The sequence below is a fragment of the Glycine soja genome, chromosome 15, assembly GCF_004193775.1.
Source record: "Glycine soja cultivar W05 chromosome 15, ASM419377v2, whole genome shotgun sequence".
Taxonomy (NCBI): domain Eukaryota; kingdom Viridiplantae; phylum Streptophyta; class Magnoliopsida; order Fabales; family Fabaceae; genus Glycine; species Glycine soja.
In genome coordinates this window covers 50,497,448-50,518,895 of record NC_041016.1, presented here as the reverse complement: position 1 = coordinate 50,518,895, position 21,448 = coordinate 50,497,448, and the positions used below count along the sequence as shown (strand labels likewise).

The 21,448-nt window shown below is 32.1% G+C and overlaps 2 protein-coding genes across 2 annotated transcripts; both read right to left on the bottom strand.

Annotated features, from left to right (window-relative positions):
- Nucleotides 1–10,918: 10,918 nt before the first annotated feature.
- Nucleotides 10,919–12,877, bottom strand: LOC114387585. The gene is made up of 2 exons (XM_028347785.1): nucleotides 12,743–12,877; nucleotides 10,919–12,598 (listed from the first exon to the last, which is right to left on the bottom strand). The coding sequence occupies exons 1-2, from the start codon at nucleotides 12,834–12,836 to the stop codon at nucleotides 11,136–11,138; spliced, it is 1,557 nt and encodes a 518-aa protein (XP_028203586.1). The 5' UTR covers nucleotides 12,837–12,877; the 3' UTR covers nucleotides 10,919–11,135.
- A 1,624-nt stretch (nucleotides 12,878–14,501) lies between these two features.
- LOC114386296 lies at nucleotides 14,502–21,323 on the bottom strand. The gene is made up of 3 exons (XM_028346261.1): nucleotides 20,809–21,323; nucleotides 16,598–16,681; nucleotides 14,502–16,221 (listed from the first exon to the last, which is right to left on the bottom strand). The coding sequence occupies exons 1-3, from the start codon at nucleotides 20,924–20,926 to the stop codon at nucleotides 14,678–14,680; spliced, it is 1,746 nt and encodes a 581-aa protein (XP_028202062.1). The 5' UTR covers nucleotides 20,927–21,323; the 3' UTR covers nucleotides 14,502–14,677.
- Nucleotides 21,324–21,448: the final 125 nt, after the last annotated feature.

Below are 21,448 nucleotides of genomic sequence, written 5' to 3'. Positions count from 1 at the left end.
ATAATAATGACTAAAAGAAAATTAAAATATAAAGTATGAGACTAAAAAATTACTTTTAAATTATAAGGACTAAAAAAAATTAAAGTATAAATTATAAAGACTAAAAAAACCACTTTAAACTACAAGGACTAAAAAAAAATTAAAATATAAATTACAAAGAATAAAAAGATAAGAATCATGAAAGTATAAAGAGTAAATAAATAATTTAATATAAATAATAAATGTATAATAGTCAACTTTTGACTCAACCTCATTGTTCCCCAAAATGTTCATTTATGTTTCTTCTTTTTCTGTTTTATTATAACCTTTTAAGGATTTTATTGATATATTTAATGTTTTCATCTTTCTTTTGTTCTACAAATTATTATTATATTTGCATAATCTTAAATAATAGTATTGTTTTGGAGTATGGTCAATAACTAACTGTATATGTCTTTTATTATATTGTTTCTTTTTCTTTCTGACATAGATGTTTAATGTCTTAAAATACTTGATGGTTAATGCTGAATACATTTACGCATACTTGCCTATAAAATTTCTCGTTAATTGGCAAACTTCTTTTCTATATCAGAGTAGTTTTGGTCATTTATTATTATTGTTGACTTTCTAAAGTTCAACAAACAAAAATCTGGGTAAACCAATTGGAATTATCTTACTGAAATGCCCTAATCAATTATAATTAATGACTAAAATTCTAAAGTTTATCCTGATGATTTGAGAAAACATACCACTCTGCCTCGGCCAAATAATTAAGTGAAATGATATGTACAAATATGTTGAGTAGAATACTGTTGGCTCTGCATTCTGTAATCTGATAAAGCAAATTTGCAGAGATCCTTAATGAGGTGAACCATATTAATAGAACCATGATTACCCTGATTCCAAAACTTGAGAATGTTGTTGTCCTTAGTCACTTTCGTCCCATAAGTCTGTGTAATTTGTCTTACAAGGCTTTAACTAAGGTCCTTGCTCAGAGACTTAGAGAGGTGAATTATGAAGCATGGACACGGATACCGGATATGACACAGACACAAACACGTGAACACTTGTAATGTCCAAAATATAGAACATAATACGGGTGTCGTGTCGATGTCGGACACTGACACGGACGCGTGTCGGATACCAAACACTCCGTGCTTCATAGGAAGTGAATGCCTGTCTTGGTGAGCCCAAATCAGTGCAGTTTTGTCCCAGGCAGACAGGGGAGGGACAATATTATTATTGCTCAAGAGGTGATTCACTCAATGAAGAAAACTAGCTAAAAAGGGTGGATGACAATTAAAATGGACCTTGAGATGGCATATGATCGTCAGACATTGAAGTTTATCAAGGATACTCAGGAGGAGATTGGCTTACCAGATATTTATTAGGGAGGTTGGTTGACTAGTATGCATCACTTTTAATATAATTATTAGACTAAAGTATGTCTGTGATCCTTAATAAATATATGAATTTTGAATTTTCTTTTTAATAATTTTTTTGTTTTTGTTTTTTATAAAACAAAAATTTCATTTTTGGTCATTGATATTTTTTTAAGTCCCTAATAAATTAGAGAATTTGTGTTTGCTTCTTAATAAAAAAATTTCATTTGTTTTTAGTCTTATTGGAAAAGACTAATAACAAATGAAAAAAATTATCAAAGAATAAAAACAAAATTTGTTAATTTATCAGGGATTAAAAAAATATGTCAAGGATAAAAATTAAAATTTTTATTTTATTAGGAATTCAATGCAAATAAAAAATTTATCAAAAAAAGACATAAAATTTAAATATTTATTAGGAATTAAAAACATATGTTAGACTAATTATTATAAAAGTTAGTAAATATATTATACGTGATAATTAAATAATAATTTTAAAATTTTGTATTTTCAGTGCATGTAGTATTTATTCCAAAAGAAATGGACATGAAAAGTTATTTACAAATATTTCTTTTTAGTGATTATTATATTTTATCATAGGGAACCCTAATTTTCAGAAGAGTGGGATCTGGTTTTTCTTTTACACAAATATTTTTATGGTTGAGAAAAAACATATTCATTGCAAAAAAAAAAAAAAAACCATGCACCCAACTTTAGATCTAAGCAAAACATTAATAATTACAAAATCACAATTATATAACAAATACATTGAAAAGGATATAGAACACACAAATCTTTTGTTTTGCTAACAGTCTAACACAAAGATGCACCAAAATGCAACCAAAAAGAAAAGAATACCATTGAAAAACCAATTTGACTTAATTTGAACAAAAATGATGAAGACAAGTAGATGACAAGACACTATAAGTGGGTGTAATGAGATTATTTGACCATTTGAAAATACCAAATTGCAATCTTGGCCAGCAAGTACATTATACAGAACAATCAAATAAACCGAACGTGGCAAAAATATATCATGAAAGAAAAACTGCAAACATAATGGTCCAAAAAACAAAGCATTTTCTCAAGGTATTGACCTTTTCATGATGTGGAGGTCCTCCTTTGTATAGTGTGGGTAGCCTTGCGGTGATTCCATTGCAATTGAATACATGACACACAAGTTTTGTTTTATCCCTTTTGTCGCATTGCAATTTTCATCAGAAGATGAGCTCATAAATAAGTAGTTGAAGTACAAATTAGGAAACTAATTATTCTCTGAAAAACAATTCAACTAGGGATTGTCACCTTCATTGAAAAGTAATGATTATACTATGTAAACATATGTTACATCTTTATATCATTATGTTTAATATTGCAAATGATCTCTTCATTGCAGTTGAAATCGAAATATGAAACTTGTTTTTTTTTTTTTTTACTTTCTTTACTTAAATTTTAAATTTTCTTATACAGTAAAATTAGATATAGAAAATTTTCAAATTTCAGTGTATCTATTGTTCTCTGATTTTCTCTCTTCCATGTGAAAATCGGAGCAAATTTTTGGCTGTTGTTTTTTATTTTTTATGAAGCTTTTGCTATAATTTTTCCTTTCCCTTTTTATTTTTTTTAACATTTACAATATAACTTATTAGCTAGGATGATCTCTTATTATGCCGAAAAAAGAAAATTGGGACCATACAGTTTAATTTAATCAATTGGATCAGCAACTCGTGAAAATAAGGAAATAAAACTAGTGGATCAATATTTATTAAATCATGTGATCGTGAACCTAGCTTGCTAATTGGAATTTAACAATCGTGAGGAGGGTCAGCTAAATAATGGAAATTTTGCTGGTTAAATAATAGGAGGCGTAGACAATTCAACAACCTACTCGATTCATTAAAACATAGGTCAATTTAAAGGACATGACCAAGAGTTTTTATTTTTATTTTTTATGACAAACATTGTAAACAAAGAAATTAAACGGACCACCAAGTGATGAAGCCCGAAAACTACATCATATCATGTATGCATATGTATTTTACTATATTCAGCAGACACGTGTATTTCAAATTTAATCAACCCTTTCAAATAACTTAGAAAAAAATGAGATATTTTAATTTTACGAAAATAAAAAATATACTATAAAATTTTCAAGGACAAAATATGAACATTTCTAATTTTATGAGAAAGAAAAACAAATTTAGCCTATATTATTTATATATGAAGATTAGGATGGACCATAATTTTTAATTGTTAGATTAATCTTTCAATCATGGGTCATTTTGCACTAGATTTTTTCAACTCTTTCATAATATCCCCTTCAATCACTTTTGCCACCATCGGAGGTGATTTCTGATGGTACGCACCACTCCATTTTTTCCCTTCTTTTCTCGCCACCTCCACCCTCTCCTCCTTCCTCTATGGTGATCTCTTTAGCGCTAATGACCTCATCAACAAGCTCACTTCATGGACGAAACCTAAGACTCCTTGCTCGAGCAATCCTAGAGTCACAATTAGTTACCTTCCTAGTTTTTTTTTGTGTGTGTTTGCACTACTACAAAAATACCTTTTAACGTGATTTCTACATCGATGTGGAAAATGATGTAGTGAAATTTTTAACCGATGTAAAAAGAATGTTTAAATCAGTTAAAGGGTTAACCGATGTAAAAACATTTGCTCCATAAAACGCAAGAGCCAAATTCAATTGCCAAATACAAACAACTCCACTTTCTTTTCATCCCTACCATCCACAACTAACACAAAGCACAATCGATATCTCTCTCCTTCCTCCAATCTTTACTTGCCATGACATTCCAAACCCTTTTTTTCTCCCCTTCCATAACCTTCTCTCATCTTCCCTCCTTCCCCTTTCCAATGTTACAAGATCAATAGATCATGATTTGGATTGGGATTCGTGGCAACAAACTTAAAGGACTTGCATTACCATGTTTCCCTCCCTCGCATGTCAAACATTAGATTGCAACAATGATGAGAGGCAATTGTTCTTAATTTGGTCATTTCTTTGAACATGGACAACAACACTTTCAATTTCCACAACCACTCTATGTTCGATTTGGAAGACTCGTTCATACCAGTTTGTGAATCGATTCCTTTAATATCAAAATTCTCAAGGTTTTTATCGCTCACAGAAATGACTATGAGGTGATTCTGAACTTGATTTCCATAAAGGAAGCATTTTGTTGATTGCATTCTCTTATTGCTCATCATCGTCAATTTGTGTTTTGTTGCAAGATTAGTGTGGGAAAGGAAATTATGTTGGCTTTCAAACACTTAGTGTTGTCTTTGGTGATGTAGGAACGAGTCTTTTGTATACCTTCCTCGGCCATTATCGTTACTTTGAACCCCTCCCAAGAACTTTGCCCTTGGAAATTGCATCTTTATTTTTTCTTTTCCTCATTGGTTCAATGTTTTGCATTTTTGTTTATGTCCAAACCTTCTAAATCTATGGAGTTGTGACAGAATTGTTGTGGGGTTGTTGGTTAAAATTTTGAGCAAACCATCCTCCACGGGTTAAATTTTAATTGAAGTAGAAAACTTTTTTTATGACGTGAAAAAACATAGGTCACTAAACCAACGTGATATCTCTATTTAAATCAATGTGAAATCCCCTCTCGTAATAGTGTTGGCATAGTTGAAGTTGATGCAATCGCACCTTTGCAACCTTGCCACCACCATCAGTGTCACTGCCACAACTAATAGAGAGCAGCTTAATGTTGAATTTGTACCCTTTTGTTGATGTCACTAAATGCTTCATTCCCTCTTCACTTTAGACCACCCCCACCAACTTTTTTTCTCTTCTCTCTCTTTCTTGCTCCTACCACCTTTCATTCCACGCTACCACCTAACCCTTCCCTTCTCCACCTTAACTCTCGGGGGTGTTCACGGGACAAGTTGGACCGGATTTGGCAAAATCCATGATCCAACCTAATCAAATTTGAACGAGATTGGGTTGGGTCACGACCGATCGATTTCCTTTTTTTTTTTCAAACCTAATCCAAACCAACCCACTCTCAAACAAGTTGGTTTGAGTTGTGTCACGGGTCAAACTATTTAATTTTTTTAAAGTCTATTTTTTCTTAAGTTTATGAGCTAAAATTTTATTAAAATGCACATAAATTTGACACAAAACAAGTATCATACGATGGGATTGAGATATACACCCTCTACCAAAATTTTTAATCTAATAGAAAAAGGATAAAACAAAAATATACATACAATAATCATAATAGTATTTGCTTTATTAATATAAAAATATATATTACATGTAATAATAATAATAATAATAATTTAATATGAAACAACAGTCAACGGATCATGTCAACATGCTTCTAAATCAAAACACTTGACTCAATCTAAAAGTCAACGAGTTTGAATGGATCGATCAAATTCAACCAATACACACTAAATACCTAAATCAAACTATTTAGATCGATTTGAGTTAATTCGGGTTCACAGTACCTCGTTCGCATAAACACCCTTGCTAACTCTTCTTTGAAACCCCACCTCTTGGAGCTCTCCTTCACTATCTTCAAAACCATTCGCACATGCTAGAGTCTCCTCATGTTGGAATCCTCACGCATGTTGCAACTCTTGCTGGCTTTTCAATCCTAGTGTGTCATGGTAAGAAAGGTTTGATCTTTGTGGCATATTTTCAAATAGAGTACTCACTAAAATGCGGGTTTCAACTTGAACCACACCTTTCACAATCCAACAGAATCATGGCCTCTCAGCTCATTCATCTGGGGTTGCTTAAAGAAGTCAATAGGACTTGCTTTTCATGTTGAAAAGTAATAAATGTTTCTATGATCTCATTAAAGAGTACGTTGGTGCTAGAGAAGTGTGTTTTTGTGTTTGATGTTTTGAAGGGTAGAGGGAAGGTTCCTTAGAGGAATTGTTATGATGTTTTGATTGATCTTTATGTGAAGATGAATAAGACAATTGTTGGTCCATGAAGTCAAGCTCATCAGTGGAGTCGTCATCACTGGATCTTTTGAGAGGAGGGGGGAAATGGTGAAGGTGGCAACAAAGAAGATAAAATAATATCGAAACATCATTGCCAAAAATTGTTTTTGGCAACGACGAATAATGGTTGGAGAGGTTGCTGGGAGGGGGTTAAGGTAATTTGGTATTTTTGAAGTCAATGCGGGAGGTGCAAAATTTTGTAAGTTATGAACATAAACGTGAACAATGTATAATGAAAAGGAATGGAAAGATAACTCGGAGAAGATTAGAAAGGCACCTGACATCATAGAAGAATGTAGATGATTTTCTTTACCCTAAGAAAAAAGATTCCTCTCTAGATGTTATAATTAACGACGAGAGATGACCAAGAAAATAACAATAATAATAATATAATAAAATCCCTCCTAAAATTTATTTAAAAGCTAAAAAATTAAAAACTTATAAAATAAAATGTGTAACAAACATTCTTTTATTTCTTAACTTGTTAGCAGACCAAATTTTGCACTAAGCAATTCTAACATAAAAATAATACTTGTTAGGAACAACTAATACAAAACTCAACATAATATAATATTAAAATTAATAGTAAGAATGTGATTACACAAAAATTACCCAATTCAATAAAGAGTCTAATTTAAAAAAAAATATTAATTAACATTACAACACATTACAGTAAATTAATAGCTGTGTGTGTGAAATAACATTTCACACACATTACATTACAGTGTGTTAACATTAATTTCAAACACACACCCACCCACCATTGATTCCTTTTTAATTATGAGAATTTTATAAACATATTCCCTAACATACTTTTTTATTATTGGAAATCATAAAATTGTATCTGTCTCGCCTTTATTTAATAAATCCTACTTATGATATTGATTTTTTAAAAAATTAATAGAAAAAATATAATAAAATAAGTTTGTTAGAAATGTGCAATTAATGTATAAGCAAAAAAGATACAGGTAAATCCACATTAAGAAGTAAAAAACCATAAGTAATAAAAGTTAACTATGTATATAGGTTCAATTGCATTGTAAATGAGCACCTGTGTTCTAGATTACAGTTGCGTTTGCAATTATATATTGTTCAGTGTAATTCAAATATCAATTAGTTAGTTAATGTGATAGTTAGATTGTTTGAAACTATTAAACACACGATAAATAGTGTTGTTCTTGTGTAATTCATAAGTGTGTGTGTGATTTCAATAAACTTTTACTTTTCTCTGCAAGACTCTCTTAACAATAATTCCCTTTGTGAGTGTTCGTGTCCAACATGTTCTAACAAATTGGTAATTAGAGCTCATTCGTTCCTGGACCTGGAATATTAGTGAGTGTATAGTTGTATCTTTAAGAAACAATAGTGATGGGTTCAGGTGGAAACCTTCCCGCACAGTGGCCAATTCTTGATGGCAAGAATTGAGATAGATGGTGCATTCAAATAAGGACATTGTTTGGCTTTCATGATGTGCTGAAAATCATGATGGAAGGCCACCCAAAACTAGGTGAGCTAAGAAGCTTAGAGTGTTGCTGACAAAGAGAATAAGAAGAAGGACAAAAAGGCTTTGTTCATGCTGCACCACCAGTGTATTGATGTGGCCAATTTCGACAAGATTATTGGTGCTACTTTTGCAAAACAAGCCTGGGAAATTCTTGAGAAGTCTCATGGTGATGGAGAAAAGTTCAAGATGGCTAGGCTTTAGACCCTCCAATGGCAATATGAGTTGGTATAGAAGGAGTACTCTGAAACTGTAGTTGACTTTTCACCAAAGCTCGGACCATCACCAATACGATGGCTAAGTGTGGAGAAAGAGTACCTGAGCAAAAGATAATTGAAAAAATCTTGTGAGCAATGCAACCCAGATTCGACATTGTGGTATCAATTGAGGAATCCAAAAACACCGAGAACGTGAGTCTTGAAGAGTTACAAGGCTCATTAGAGGCTCATGAATTGAGGACAAATGAAAGAAGTCTCAAAAGGTCAAGTAATGAAGCACTGTACGTAGGCTCAAAGACCAAGAAAGAAGCTTGGGACAAAAACAAGTGAAAAAAAGGGAGAACAAAACCCAACAAGAGTGGTTGGTTTTCAAACCAAGAAAAGTCAAAAGGTGATCATAGACCTAAATCCTCAAATAAAAGTGGAGGAGGTTATGTGAAAACCAAAGGAGGATCAAAATCCTTTGATAAGAGGAAATTTTAGTGCTTATTGTTAGAAATGGGGTCACTTTGCGGATGAGTGATGGCATGGAAAAGGAAAACAAAAGAAAGAAAATGATGATGAAGCATGTTGGCTTAAGAAGATTTAGATTCTGATCCAGTTCTATCAATGACAACCACTCGTGAGGATCATGCATAGTCTAAGTCTTTGTTCCTTGACATTGAATGCTCAAACCATATGACAAGCCGCAAATAATGGTTAAGTGATCTTGATAACACAAGAACACACAAAGTAATAGGGTTGAAGGCATACACAAGAACGAGCTCGTCTCATTAAGCGAAATTCAACTTTTGGCACTAAGCATGACATTTCACGCTAAGCGAATTTCCTTCTCGAGTTAGAATTGTGCTTAGCGCGCTTGTCTCACTAAGTGAATTACCTCCTCGAGTTGAAATTGCACTTAGTGTGCTTGTCTCGCTAAATGAACTGTCCAAAGATCTCATTTAGCAAATTCCAACGGTCAAAACGAGCCTGGGATCCTGGTTTTACCGAAACAGGTTTTGAGTCAAACTTGAAATCTCACATTTCCGACACAGGTCAAACAAACTGCACATAACCTAACATTCACACCAAGCAATCACATACAGATAATTCGCATGGCACCTCAACTAATCCAAATTAATCAAATAATGCAAGAATTACATAAAACATCTATTTTTTAGTTATCGAAATTTGAGGGCGTTATAAAATCCCTAATACAAACATAATTAGGAACATACAAAATAAACATAAATGCGAAAGCCATTGCTCGAAAATATTGTTGGAGCATTATTTTTCACACTTCATGATATGTTGCACCCACGAAATACATACTTCTTAGATGAGGTAAATTCTCCTTCAAAAAGACTTATGTTACATATTAACAACACATGGACATACAATGCAAATATGTGAATACCAAAATTATTGGTAACTTAAAATGCAAACAAATTTCCTTGAAAACATTGTACAGTGTAATATTAAAATAACATTTGGATTGATAAGGAACAAGGCAAAACACAACTACCTGTAGAGTATACAATTCAGTTCAATAAAAAAAAAAAACTCTATGTGACATAGAAACTAAGAAATTAACAACAAAAGTAAGAAATTTACCTCTCGCAAAACTAAGACAGAACCAACGGCTATATATTGACCAAAATATTTATCTTATATAATTGTCCATTACAAAGTGACATTAATAGTGTTTATATATAGGATCTTGAAATTAAAACTCTCATGAATGAATATCTCAAAAATATTAATGTAATTGTTAGAGATCGAATTAAACTTGACTACTTTGAGTGTAACTCTCATGTTGCCAAAACCGTTGGTGGTACAAGTTTTGACAATGACAATTGTTAAATGTACACGATCAAAAGTAGACAATGGACCCTAACAGTGTTCCATGACAGCATTTACCAATCCTATAATTATACGAATTCAACAATTAATTTAAAATTTAGGTATATCTAATACCATTAGATTCATTTACATGAAGACTATTTAAATTAATTTTTGAACCATAAAACATCATAAATATTTAAAAAAAATGCAAAAATCACTCCATGAACAATATTTAAACTAAAATTTTAAAATTATTTCACTAAGTCAAATTTCACAATTAAAAAATGAAAATGAATATTTTAAAATGTATAAGACCAACAAAATATTAGTACAAAAAATAAGAAAAAAAATAATTTCTCTAACTAATTTTTTTAATAATTTGTTAAATGAAAAATTAGAAAAAAAAACTTAAGAATTTGGTTGGGAAAAAATCGAATTCTCAACTGTTTTTTTATTAAAAAAAAAAAGATAAAAAACACGGTGTGAAAACAAATGGGGGTTTATGTTAGTCAATAATTTGAAAAGGAGGGTATATGGGAATATAATGTGTGGGATGGAGGGTACAAGAGATAAAAAAAAAAAAAAGAAGTCATCCTTGCTCTCTAAGATTCAGTATGATGTCACCTTAATAATTAGTACAGTATAATGTCATCTTCATCAATGGCTAAAAGATGCAACTTCCCTTTGCAAGTTGAAAATATTTCTTTGCCTAGTATCCTTATAGCTAATTTTAATCAGAACCGTTTTTTTTCTACTGATTTTTCTGCATTAAAAGGCGATGAAAATATTTCTTTGCCTAGTCATTCTCCTTTTAAATATATTTTTAACTTTTATTGATAGGCAATCTTAACATTCCATCGTGGTTGTGTTACTAAATAAAGTTTTATTTTTCCTCATTTTGCTTCATTAAGCAAACCAAAAGAGACAAGCCAAGTTGGCATGCAGAATAAACAAATCCAGTTAAGTCATTTGCACATCTACAATATGCATGGTGGGTTAATTGTTTCGACATATACAGAGAATATTGATATCATTATAAGAAACAACAAGAATATTATTCCAATATTCTTATAATCAAACTTAACACTTCTTTTTTACATACAAAGAAGTGAGAATTTCTCTCTCTCTCTCTCTCTTGTTTTATATACATGTATAGAAGAAAAGTGTAGAACATAAATGTAGAAAATGAGTGCAAGAATAGCATTGCTAAAGAAAGGATGTACACCCATATAATAAGTCTACTACTTACCGTTCATCTCCTTTCCACATATCCTTCTGCTTTGGACCCTTGGGCCCTTCCTTTGGACCCCAATTCATCCAATAATTTAACCATGGTGGCTCTCTAATTTGTGACCCCAAATATTCAGCAGCAACTATTTCAAACCAAGTTGCCATATCCATGACTGCATCACTTCTAGCTGCATCATTCCTTACACCTAACCCTCTCATCCCTTGCATAACAAGGCCAGGTTTTGGGAACAAGGCATGGCCATGCAAGGAAGAATAAGCCGCGGGTCTATTACCATTTTGGAACTCAAGCTCAGATGCATCCACCCATTTACCCTCACTGTGTTGTGAGAAATAAACCCTCCATAATTCTCCATTAAAGTTGCTTACCCTTAATGTCAAATGCTCCCAATCCCCCACATGTTCCCCTTTGGTCCTTAGTGGAATGTTGGTGCATGCCACTTTTGCCCTTGCACCCCCATTAAATGGGTAGAAAATCCACATTACAATGTCAGTGAAAGTCCCACCTAGCATAGGTTTAACATGAACATAAGCTTGTGAACTTGCCAAATCTCCTTTCTTTATACTAACTCTCTTGGTTTCATCCAAAGGCAGGTCCAACCAATAGGTAACATCATCATCATCATTGGAACCACCTTGTGGAAGGTTAGAGCCATTTGGTTCTATTGAACTCTCCCTTATGACACCCTTTCTTTTCTCAATTAGTACTGCTCCATTAGTGAAAAACCAATCCACAGAGGAAGGGAGGTACTCCTCCATAGGATGCAAGTACATATATGGGGAATATGCCTTGATCATTGCCTTAATTTGGGATAAATTGGGCATGTAAGAAAAGCTACCCTTGGTATTTTTCAAACAAGAAATAGGTAAAGCTTTGGAATTAGTCCCTCCTCCACTTTGAGCTAGGAAGGTTCCTACACTAACCCCTTGAGCTTCAATGCCTCTCTTGATTGGCCTAACATCATACACATTGAACCTCTTGTTTTCTGTTCTCCAAAGCTTCATTGAATGACATGTTGTGCATTCATCAGTGAGGTCTGATCTAACACACCTGATTTTGTCAAGGGAAGGCTTCTCTGGTGAGGTGGTGACAACATGGCCAACAGGTTTATAGCCCTCAGGAGCTATTGGTAACCAAATGTAGCCTTGTCCATCTTGCTTTATTTTTAGAGACTTGGTGTTCCATACCAATTTGTAATCAACTGGTTTGGCTAAAGCTCCATTTAAGGTTGAAGAGTTATCTTTCCCCACAAGAACCCAACCATGAAGAGGCTTGTTGTTGGGTTGGCAGTAACATCCCAGCATAAAGAACCCTTCAGATAGACCTGTTGGTTCAAAAAAAGTGGCCCCTAGATTGTTTGGTCCACCTTCATAGGTAGTCCAAACCTTGTTGAATGTTGAAATTTGTGACACTAGCAACCCACCACCAAGGTCTATGATGCTGGTTGCAAATCCACCACCTACAAAATCCGTCACAATCCAATAAAAAAAACAACAATAAAATTACCATGACCAAATTAATCAGAAATGTTAGACAACTTGCTTATCTTATCAGAGTATATATATAGAAAGAAATGAAGAAATGTATTATTGATTAATGCTACCTGGTGGCCAGACTGGTATATCAGCAGGAAGCTTAAATGTGGTTTCAATGCGTGGATTTTGCTTTTTCTTGAATTGGCCAAGAGAACTCGCCATTGCCTTGTTTTTAGAAGGTAGAATGTTATGTCAGTTATGTTATCAAATATGGCTATTAATTGTACATAAGAGTAAAAGTTGTGCATTTTGCAAGAAGAAGCATATTCTTTTCGTGAAACTTAATTAGCTACAAAAATATATAATTGTAAAATGGGCTTTAGTAGCAATGTAATGAAATAAAAAATCCTTCAAATATTCCTCTTGGCGTGAACAAACTAGGCAAGATGTTGTGATCCATGTATGATATAGGTTGTACTTGGTATATTGGTGATCCGACACCTTCCTTGCTTTTTCTTGGAGATATACTTTTCAAGAAGAATGAGGATGTTTTCTTTTCCTTAAGAAAAATGTTTGAAAATAAGTTTTTTACTGAAAAAATGTTTTTGAAATAGTTTTTCTTTTCATTTTAGTCTTTATACCCAAAAAAAAAAACTTTTTAAATTAGTGTCTAATACCAAAACACTTTGTAAAGTAAAGAGTTTTTTTTTCCAATTCACTGTAAAGTAGAGTAAAAATAACAATCCAACAAAACAAAAAACAAACAATCCACAATAATTAGTGTTTTCCTATAAAATAAAGGAATAAAACAATGGGTTTTCATTACTAATAATAATAATAACAACAACAATAATAATAACAACGACGACTACTGTCGCACCAAAAGCCCATATACATTCATCTTTCATAATGAGAAAAACTCAACACTTTTCATTAAGGATAAAAAGAAATTAAAATAGAGAATTTGAACTAACTTTAGGTGTCAAAGTCATTGATTGTTAGAGATAATGATGAAACCTCCTTACATAGTTTTGTTCATCTTATACATCAACAGACTCAAAACTTATGGTCAAATTTGCTCAAACTTCTAATGTATGACTGTTTTGGATTTGTTTACATTTTGTTTATGTATTGTCCAAAGTTCACAAAATACATGTGGCATCCTACATGACACACTCTGTGACACATGTCAACTCTCCATGTCAGCCTTGCAACAGAAGTGTGTGGACGCTCGACCCTTAACAACTAGACTCCCCAATTAATAGGTTATTTTTAACCTATTAATATTCAAATATATTTGAATATCTTTATCTATTGGCAAGTAATTAAGTAATTAATCATCTACAAGCCACACATTATCTACAAGGTATAATTATTTTTTAGCTTTTATCTATAAGCTACCATTTATTTTTAACATTATCTAAAAGCTCCTGACTATTATTTACAAGTCGAGAGTTTGCAAAGACTATAACAGTCCCTACAAACAACGACCTGTAGATACACTCTACTCTTATAAATATCAAGTTTCATCGAATTCTCTACACACTCACATTCGCTCACACTTTGAGCTTAAGCATACTTGCTCTCATACACATATACTTGTTTATTTCTCCTAACTTATATTTTTACTTGAGTGTCGAAGTCCTTTATTTTCTAGGTTTCTCTTCTTGTTCTCTCAACAAAGATCATCCTCAAAGAAGGTCGACGTGTGAAGTTCTGGAACTTACTTTAAGCACGTTCACCGTGACATGTCATAGTTCCAGATTTTAGTAAGAACAATTTTATTACATCGTGTTTTTCCTTCGCCTTCACATTACGTTCTTGTATATATATTGCACCGAGAATAGAGAGACCTAAAGTCCGTACTTGTTTATAGTGCACCGAGAATTGACAAGGTTTGTGAACTTGTTTAAGCTATTGTTGGTTCCTTTTGACTTTTTTAATATATAGTTTTTCCAATAAACTGTAGCCACTTATTCAATTCCACTTTTCACACAATAATTAACATTACTCTAATTCCATTTGGAGTTTGTAACAATGAATGTAACTAAGCTCTACAATCTTCACCTTTCATCTCCACTCCAATTATCCTTCACCTTAGGACCCGTTGGTCCTTCCTCTCCCAACACTTCACTTGGCAAATTCTTCACAATATTTTCCAAAGTAGATTTCAGCTTCCCAGGCAAGAACTTCTCAAGCTTCCTCAACTCATCATTCACATTATAATCAATTTTAGGACCCCATTCCCTGAAATAATTAAGCCATGGAGGAGGCTCCACAACATCAGAACCCAAATACTCAGCAGAAACCAATTGAAATGCCCCCAAATCCATGACATTGTCACTTATAGCAGTATCATTCCTTATGCCAATCTTGTCTTCCCCTAGCAAGTTAAGGCCACCATGAGGGTATGATGCATGGCCATGCAAGGAAGAATAGTACAACGGTTTGTTGCCACTTTGGAACTCTAATTGAGATGAATCAAACCATGCGCCTTTGCTGTGTTGAGAGAAATAGACATGCTTTAGTTCACCATTGAAGTTGCTCACCCTTAGTGTCACATGCTCCCAGTCACCAACATGTTCACCTATCTTCCCCAAGTTAACGGTTAAGAACTCAACTTTGGCTCTAGCTGGTCCATTGAATGGGTAGAAGACCCACATTGCAATGTCAGTGAAGGTCCCTCCAAGCATTGGCTTCACATGCACATAGCTTATGGCACTTTTCAAGTCTCCTTTCTTGACCCTCTCTTTGTTGGTTGAATCAGCAGGAAGGTCCACCCAATAGGCACCATCAATGTTAGGATCCTGAGGAAGGTTAGCCCCATTTGGTGATATTGACACAGGCTTTGACTCTTGTCCTTTCTTATATAGAAGTGCTCCATTGGAGAAAAACCACTCCACAGAAGATGGAAAGAATTCTTCATCAGGGTGCAAGGACATGACTGGAGAGTAAACTTGGAGAATTGCCTTGATTTGTGGTAGATTAGGCATGTATTTTGGTATAGCGTTGGTGTTTCTCAAACAAACAATAGATGGAGGGTTAGGACTCCCATTTTGTGCAACAAAGGTGCCTACTCTAACACCAGGTGCTTGAGTTCCTCTATTGCTTGGTCTAAAATCATAAAAATTGAAGTTGTCTGAACCCCAAATGAATGAATTTGCCTCACATTGGTCAGTGAGGTCTAACCTAGCACACCTGATTTTGTCAAGTGAAGGCTTAGTTGGTGTTGTGGTGACAACATAGCCTACAGCTTTATAACCTTGAGGTGCTGTTGGTAGCCAAACATAGATGGGACCATCTTGGTCAATCTTCAAAGATGCACTGTTCCATACAAGTGTGTAATCAAGTGGTTGCTTTAGACTAGGGTTGCTGGTGTTTGTGGACACATCTTTTGCCACAAGAACATATCCAAAAAGAGGCTTGTTGTTGGGCTGGCTGTAGCTACCCAACATGGAGAAGCCTTGAGGTACTCCTGATGGCTCAAAAATGGAGAAACCTCGATCATCAGGTCCACCACTATAGGTGCCCCAAACTTTGTTGAATGTTGATGCTTCATACAGTTGCAGCCCACCAAGATCAATTGTTCCACTTGCAAAATTACCACCTGAATGTAGTAATTCACCACTAGCAATAATCAGCATGCATTTAACTAGATTACAGGGTAAATAAGATTTTAGTCGCTCTCTGAATTTCAGATTGAGTTTTAGTCCCTAAAAAATGGTCGTTTTTTAGTCGCTCGTTTATTTTTATTGATCATAATTAATTCTTGTAGGCATAAAGTTTTGTCTTTTTGTTAACCACTTTTAGTTCCTTTAGGGAGCTAATTATGAGGGATTAAAATAAATAAAGGAATAAAAATGTATAAAACTTTTTATAATGACTAAAATTTAAAATCTGAAATTTGACAGAGTCCAAAAACTTATTTAAATAGGTTATATATCACAATAATGAGAGAATATGACCAATCTAATTATGTTTACCTGGAGGCCAAGAATTTGTAACATGTACAGGAAGCTTGAATATGGTATTAATGGGGAGAGCTTGGTTTTTCTGAATGACTTTCCCTGCACAGTAACATGTGGTAAGGCAATTACCCATTATTGAGTTTTCCATAGAAGTATTAGTTTCATATATCGAGAATATCATTATTATATAATAATATATAGAAGTTTTTGCAAGAAGTATACTATATTCCTTTGGGGACAATTTTGAATTTTTGAAGGTAGAAGGGTCTTCATATAAATATAAAATACAAGGGTTTCCCCAAGGATGTGTGACTTACAAGGAAGCTAACTTGACTACATAGACAAGCTTCTAAACGTTGTTCAACCTCACTTATACACCAAGGTGTTCATTAAACAAACGTCTTGGTTTTGTTTACCTTTATGTCTATTTTCATAAGGGATATGTTGCAATTTTGCATGTGACTCTGATGTGGGGCAACCAAAAATGAGGTCTTTACTTGACTTTAATTCTGTTATAATTTTGTGTTGCTAACTACATTACAAGTATCCTATGGTCCCATGAGTACGGATTTGTGTGCCCAAAAGTCTCTCTCATAATGAAATGGACCATATAATTTACTTTGGCATTGATGTGGAGAACACCTTCAAATTTGTTATTTGGAATATCCTGTGGTGGTAGTGGAATTATTATTATTATTTTGTTAGCTGCACTTTTATGGACAGAGGGGACGAAATAATGCAAAACAGGGTACTCTGTTGTGTATGATTGTGCATAGTTATGTTCATTATATTATCAAGTAAGATAATCATAACATGCACAATAATCCCAAGTATCAATTTCATAAATAGCATGAGAATATAAAATCTGTGGCATGGTAGGTAATTATGAAGCAAATTTAGAGACATTTTCTTTTTTCTGTGTGTGGACCACATTTTTAATGAAGAAAAGAAACACATGATGCTTTATAGAATTGAATCTCTACAAGTTCAAATCATTACGGATTTATCAAAATGGTTGAGGAGCATATACAAAAACATTTTTAAAAAAAAAAATCACACTTGTGTCTTTGCCTCGTAGAGCTATAGGTTCCTTTTATACCAAACTAATCGTACAGTTCAAATAGCTGCATTATCAAATGTGCAGGCAAGACTTGTAAAAACACACACACAGAGATAATCTACCAAGAAACTATATCCAGCAAAATGGATTTTGAGTGGGAGATTTTCTTACATAACTTCGTTTGTCTCCTTTTTGTTAAGTTTTGTTACCTACTAGCTAACTTTGCATTATATATTCCCACTGTGGGAATATTCCACAAAAAATATTCCAAAAAATGAGGACACAAATTATGTAACTAGTTGCAGATAAAGTAAGCAAGGAATGTTAATCACATATACTAATCCAATGTTAACAATTGTTTAACAAAAGGTTCATTACCTTTCTTGCGGATCCTGATATTTATTTATATAGGCTTTTTTTGTCATTTTTGTATAACTCTAATTCGTGAATCTGTTGCAAGAAAGTAATTAATTGCAGCAGATACATTTATCTTCTTTAAAAAATTTATTAAAACATTAAGTTTCTCAACAATTTAATGAAAATTTCAAATATTATATTTAAACAGAAAATTAAATTTTAAAATAGTTTTCAAATTTTGATACTGTTAAAAAAAAAGACTATTGTTATAGTTTAACATCGTTATCTTAGGGAAATTATTATTGGAAATAAAGTGAATAAATCATAAAATTTAATTAAAATATACTGTCAACATAAAGACTTTTACCAAGTCTTCTACTTATAAATACTTGATTTTCATAGTTATTACTTTAAAAATCATATATGAAATGTTCTGAATTGGTTAAATAAAAATATTTACATTTACAATATATCAAAATAAAAATTTAGAATAAAAAATATTTTTTTTAAAACTAAATTTTATCTAAAAAGAACACTCAGACACAAAATTAATCTAAGACAAAAAAAGTGATTTTTTTTATGAATTGGAGGGGTTCCGCCTCAAGTGATTCTTATTTTAAAGACGCTGAAACATTAAAAAAGTATTTTATTAAAAAAAACTATTTTTAATCAACAAAAACAAATTCCAACGAAATCTAAGTGCATATTTAAGATCATTTTTTCAAATTAAAATAAATATATTCTTATATTATAAATTAAGTAAATATTTCATGCATTAAAATTTTTTACACTATCAGCTTATTATCAACTAATTATCATGCATAATTAATATATTAATTTATTATTTTTTACAATAATTACCTTAAGAATAATGTTAATAATGGTTTCTAATTAGTTGCATTCTAAAAAAAAAATACAATGATAATTGATATAACTTCAGTTTTTATGTATATAAAAAAAAAAAACCTTTTACAAATTATAATATTCAACTTGGAAGAGTTTCTTTCTTAATTAGGTATTTTCAATATTCACATATTATTCCTGTCACAAGTCAAAAAATTCTCACTCAACATATTCTCCTTTTTTTAAACCAAAAATTTATATCTACCAATCTACTCTTTTATCTCTATTTTTAAATAAATTAAATTTCAATATTTCTTTTAAAGTGTTAGTAATTAAAAATAGCATTATGTGACAAATAATATTACTTTTTATAAATTTAAAATATAATTTATATATTCTAAGATATTTAATTACTATATTTTTTTTACCAAAATCCTAATTTTTGTTTTTGTTCTTGAGAAACAACTAAAATACTAATTTGTTTTTCATTGACTACCATAATTTCCTCTTCCATAGAAGGTCGAGGTATCCCCTTCGTTAGGTGGTCCAGGACTCCAAATTGAGACAGTATAACAGAATGATGATGATATTTACTGGCTTATTTGTGCACTTTATTTTTAATAAATGGTGTGTCTTAGAGTTATTTTATTTTACGTTAAGAATATTTCATGATTAAATTTTATTTAAAGAATTTGTGGATTAAAAATATTAATATTATATAAAGAAGATCGATTTTTTATAGCATAAGATGGATTAAATATATAGAAAAGGTGCATATATTAAATATCATTCCAGGAGGACACAACACAATCATAAAAAATTACTGTGTTATCAAAGATTATATTTATGCGTAGCTTCCCCCAATATATTCTCTTCAACAAAATGTTACACTATAAAATAAAAAGAATTTTATTGGAAGCATATGTTCAAGATGAAAGGACAAAGCAAGGCTTTAAAAAAGAGTTTGGTCATAACCAACTAACAGCAATTGTTGCTCTTGCTCATCAATTCGCATTTTTTTATAAATAAATTTCCACAATAAGAAGTTGTCATCGAAACTACAACCATAAGAAATCATAACTGCGATATTAGATTTTCTTTAAAATACCTGCAATATTATATTCATTTTGTTAACTACTTAAAGAATTAATATATATATATATATATATATATATATATAATATTTACTAACACTACTAAAAAAACCCTATTTTATAAAATACATATTAACCCACGATCCAAAAATCTTTTTATATTTATTAACTTTTAAACTTATCTTCCATTATCACTTTGGCCAGCACATGGTTTTCATACTCAAGTAATTGTGAAAGGCTATACCATATTTTCCTCCGTTTTCCAACAATTATTAAGGTTATGATTGCTTTTTCATCTGGGTAGTCCAAACTCAAGTTGAAGAATAAACTCAATTTTGCATATTAATATTTTACCCCAAAAAACAATTTTTTAACAATAAGATTTAAGTTGTTTTTGTAATTTAAGTTTAACTCAAATTTATGTTTACAAACTTTGATTTAAACATATGTTAAGTGATTTTAGCCGGTGGTCCTAGACTGTAACTTATTTATAATACTGATCAATATTTATATAATACATTTAAACTTTACGATCTACAAGAGAAAAAATAATTACATGTACGTATTAGCATAAACCATAGTGGTCAAAGACCACCTGCTAGTTTCTCCTATGTTTTTATCAAGAGAGATATGAACTAATAAACAGAAGAAAGAAGAACAATAATAGCAAACATGCACCAATGGAAAACATAAGGTTGTCCACCAGAGAAGAGAAGGTGAAGAAGTTGTCAATTCGAATCTCGTAATTAATATTTTTAACCAAACTAACAGTTGTAGATAAAAAAAATATAAAAAAAATAGCAAACTCGAATTAAGCAAAGTAAAATAACAAAAGATAAATTAAGTAAAAAAACAAAGAAGTAATTAAGTACCTTTAGAAGGCTTCTTCCATGGCAATTGCAGCTTCTTCCATGGTGCAAATGCAGGAACCCCTATTGCCTGTGTTGCCAAGAGAAACAAAACACAAATAATCCCCACATTGACACCCATTTGTGACACTTAATTTCCACAGTCTCAGATCTCTGAAAGTCTCAGCCTTAGCCCTTGGCAAATAGTCAAAACTCGCCGCAACTGCAGGGAAAAAGGCACAAAGTTTGGTTCTGGTTGGTACTGCACACAATAATCTAATTTGATCTAAAGATATATATAATGTGGGGTTTGTTGGGTATGGGTTGGATCCACTACATATCTTGCTTTTGGTTGATTGAATCTCTTGTGGCTATCTCACCCTCTTTAAAATAAAGTATTTCCAAAAAGCTTAGCATTATTTTTTTCCTCCATTTCCCTTTTCCCACTTATGGTTTTTGATGATTCCTAAGGTGTTTCTTTGAATGTTTTGGTTTTATAATATAAGACCTTTTTGGTTTTTCTCTCCATTGGTGTTGTCCCTTCTGTCAATGGGGGCAGTCACGGATAAAGGTAAGAGGAACAGCAATAAAGGATAATAACAAAATAAATGAATAAATATGGTAATCATTTAAGAGTAATGAATCGCAATTGATAAAGATTGAT

Bases quoted from the DNA above. Each gene is read 5' to 3' on its own strand.
- LOC114387585 (XM_028347785.1), bottom strand. From the start codon at position 12,836: ATGGCGAGTTCTCTTGGCCAATTCAAGAAAAAGCAAAATCCACGCATT. The intron at 12,599-12,742 runs GTAGCATTAATC...CGGATTTTGTAG, and splicing joins TATACCAGTCTGGCCACCAG to GTGGTGGATTTGCAACCAGC.
- LOC114386296 (XM_028346261.1), bottom strand. From the start codon at position 20,926: ATGGGTGTCAATGTGGGGATTATTTGTGTTTTGTTTCTCTTGGCAACA. The intron at 16,682-20,808 runs GTACTTAATTAC...GTTACTGTGCAG, and splicing joins ATGGAAGAAGCCTTCTAAAG to GGAAAGTCATTCAGAAAAAC. The intron at 16,222-16,597 runs GTAAACATAATT...TACTACATTCAG, and splicing joins TACAAATTCTTGGCCTCCAG to GTGGTAATTTTGCAAGTGGA.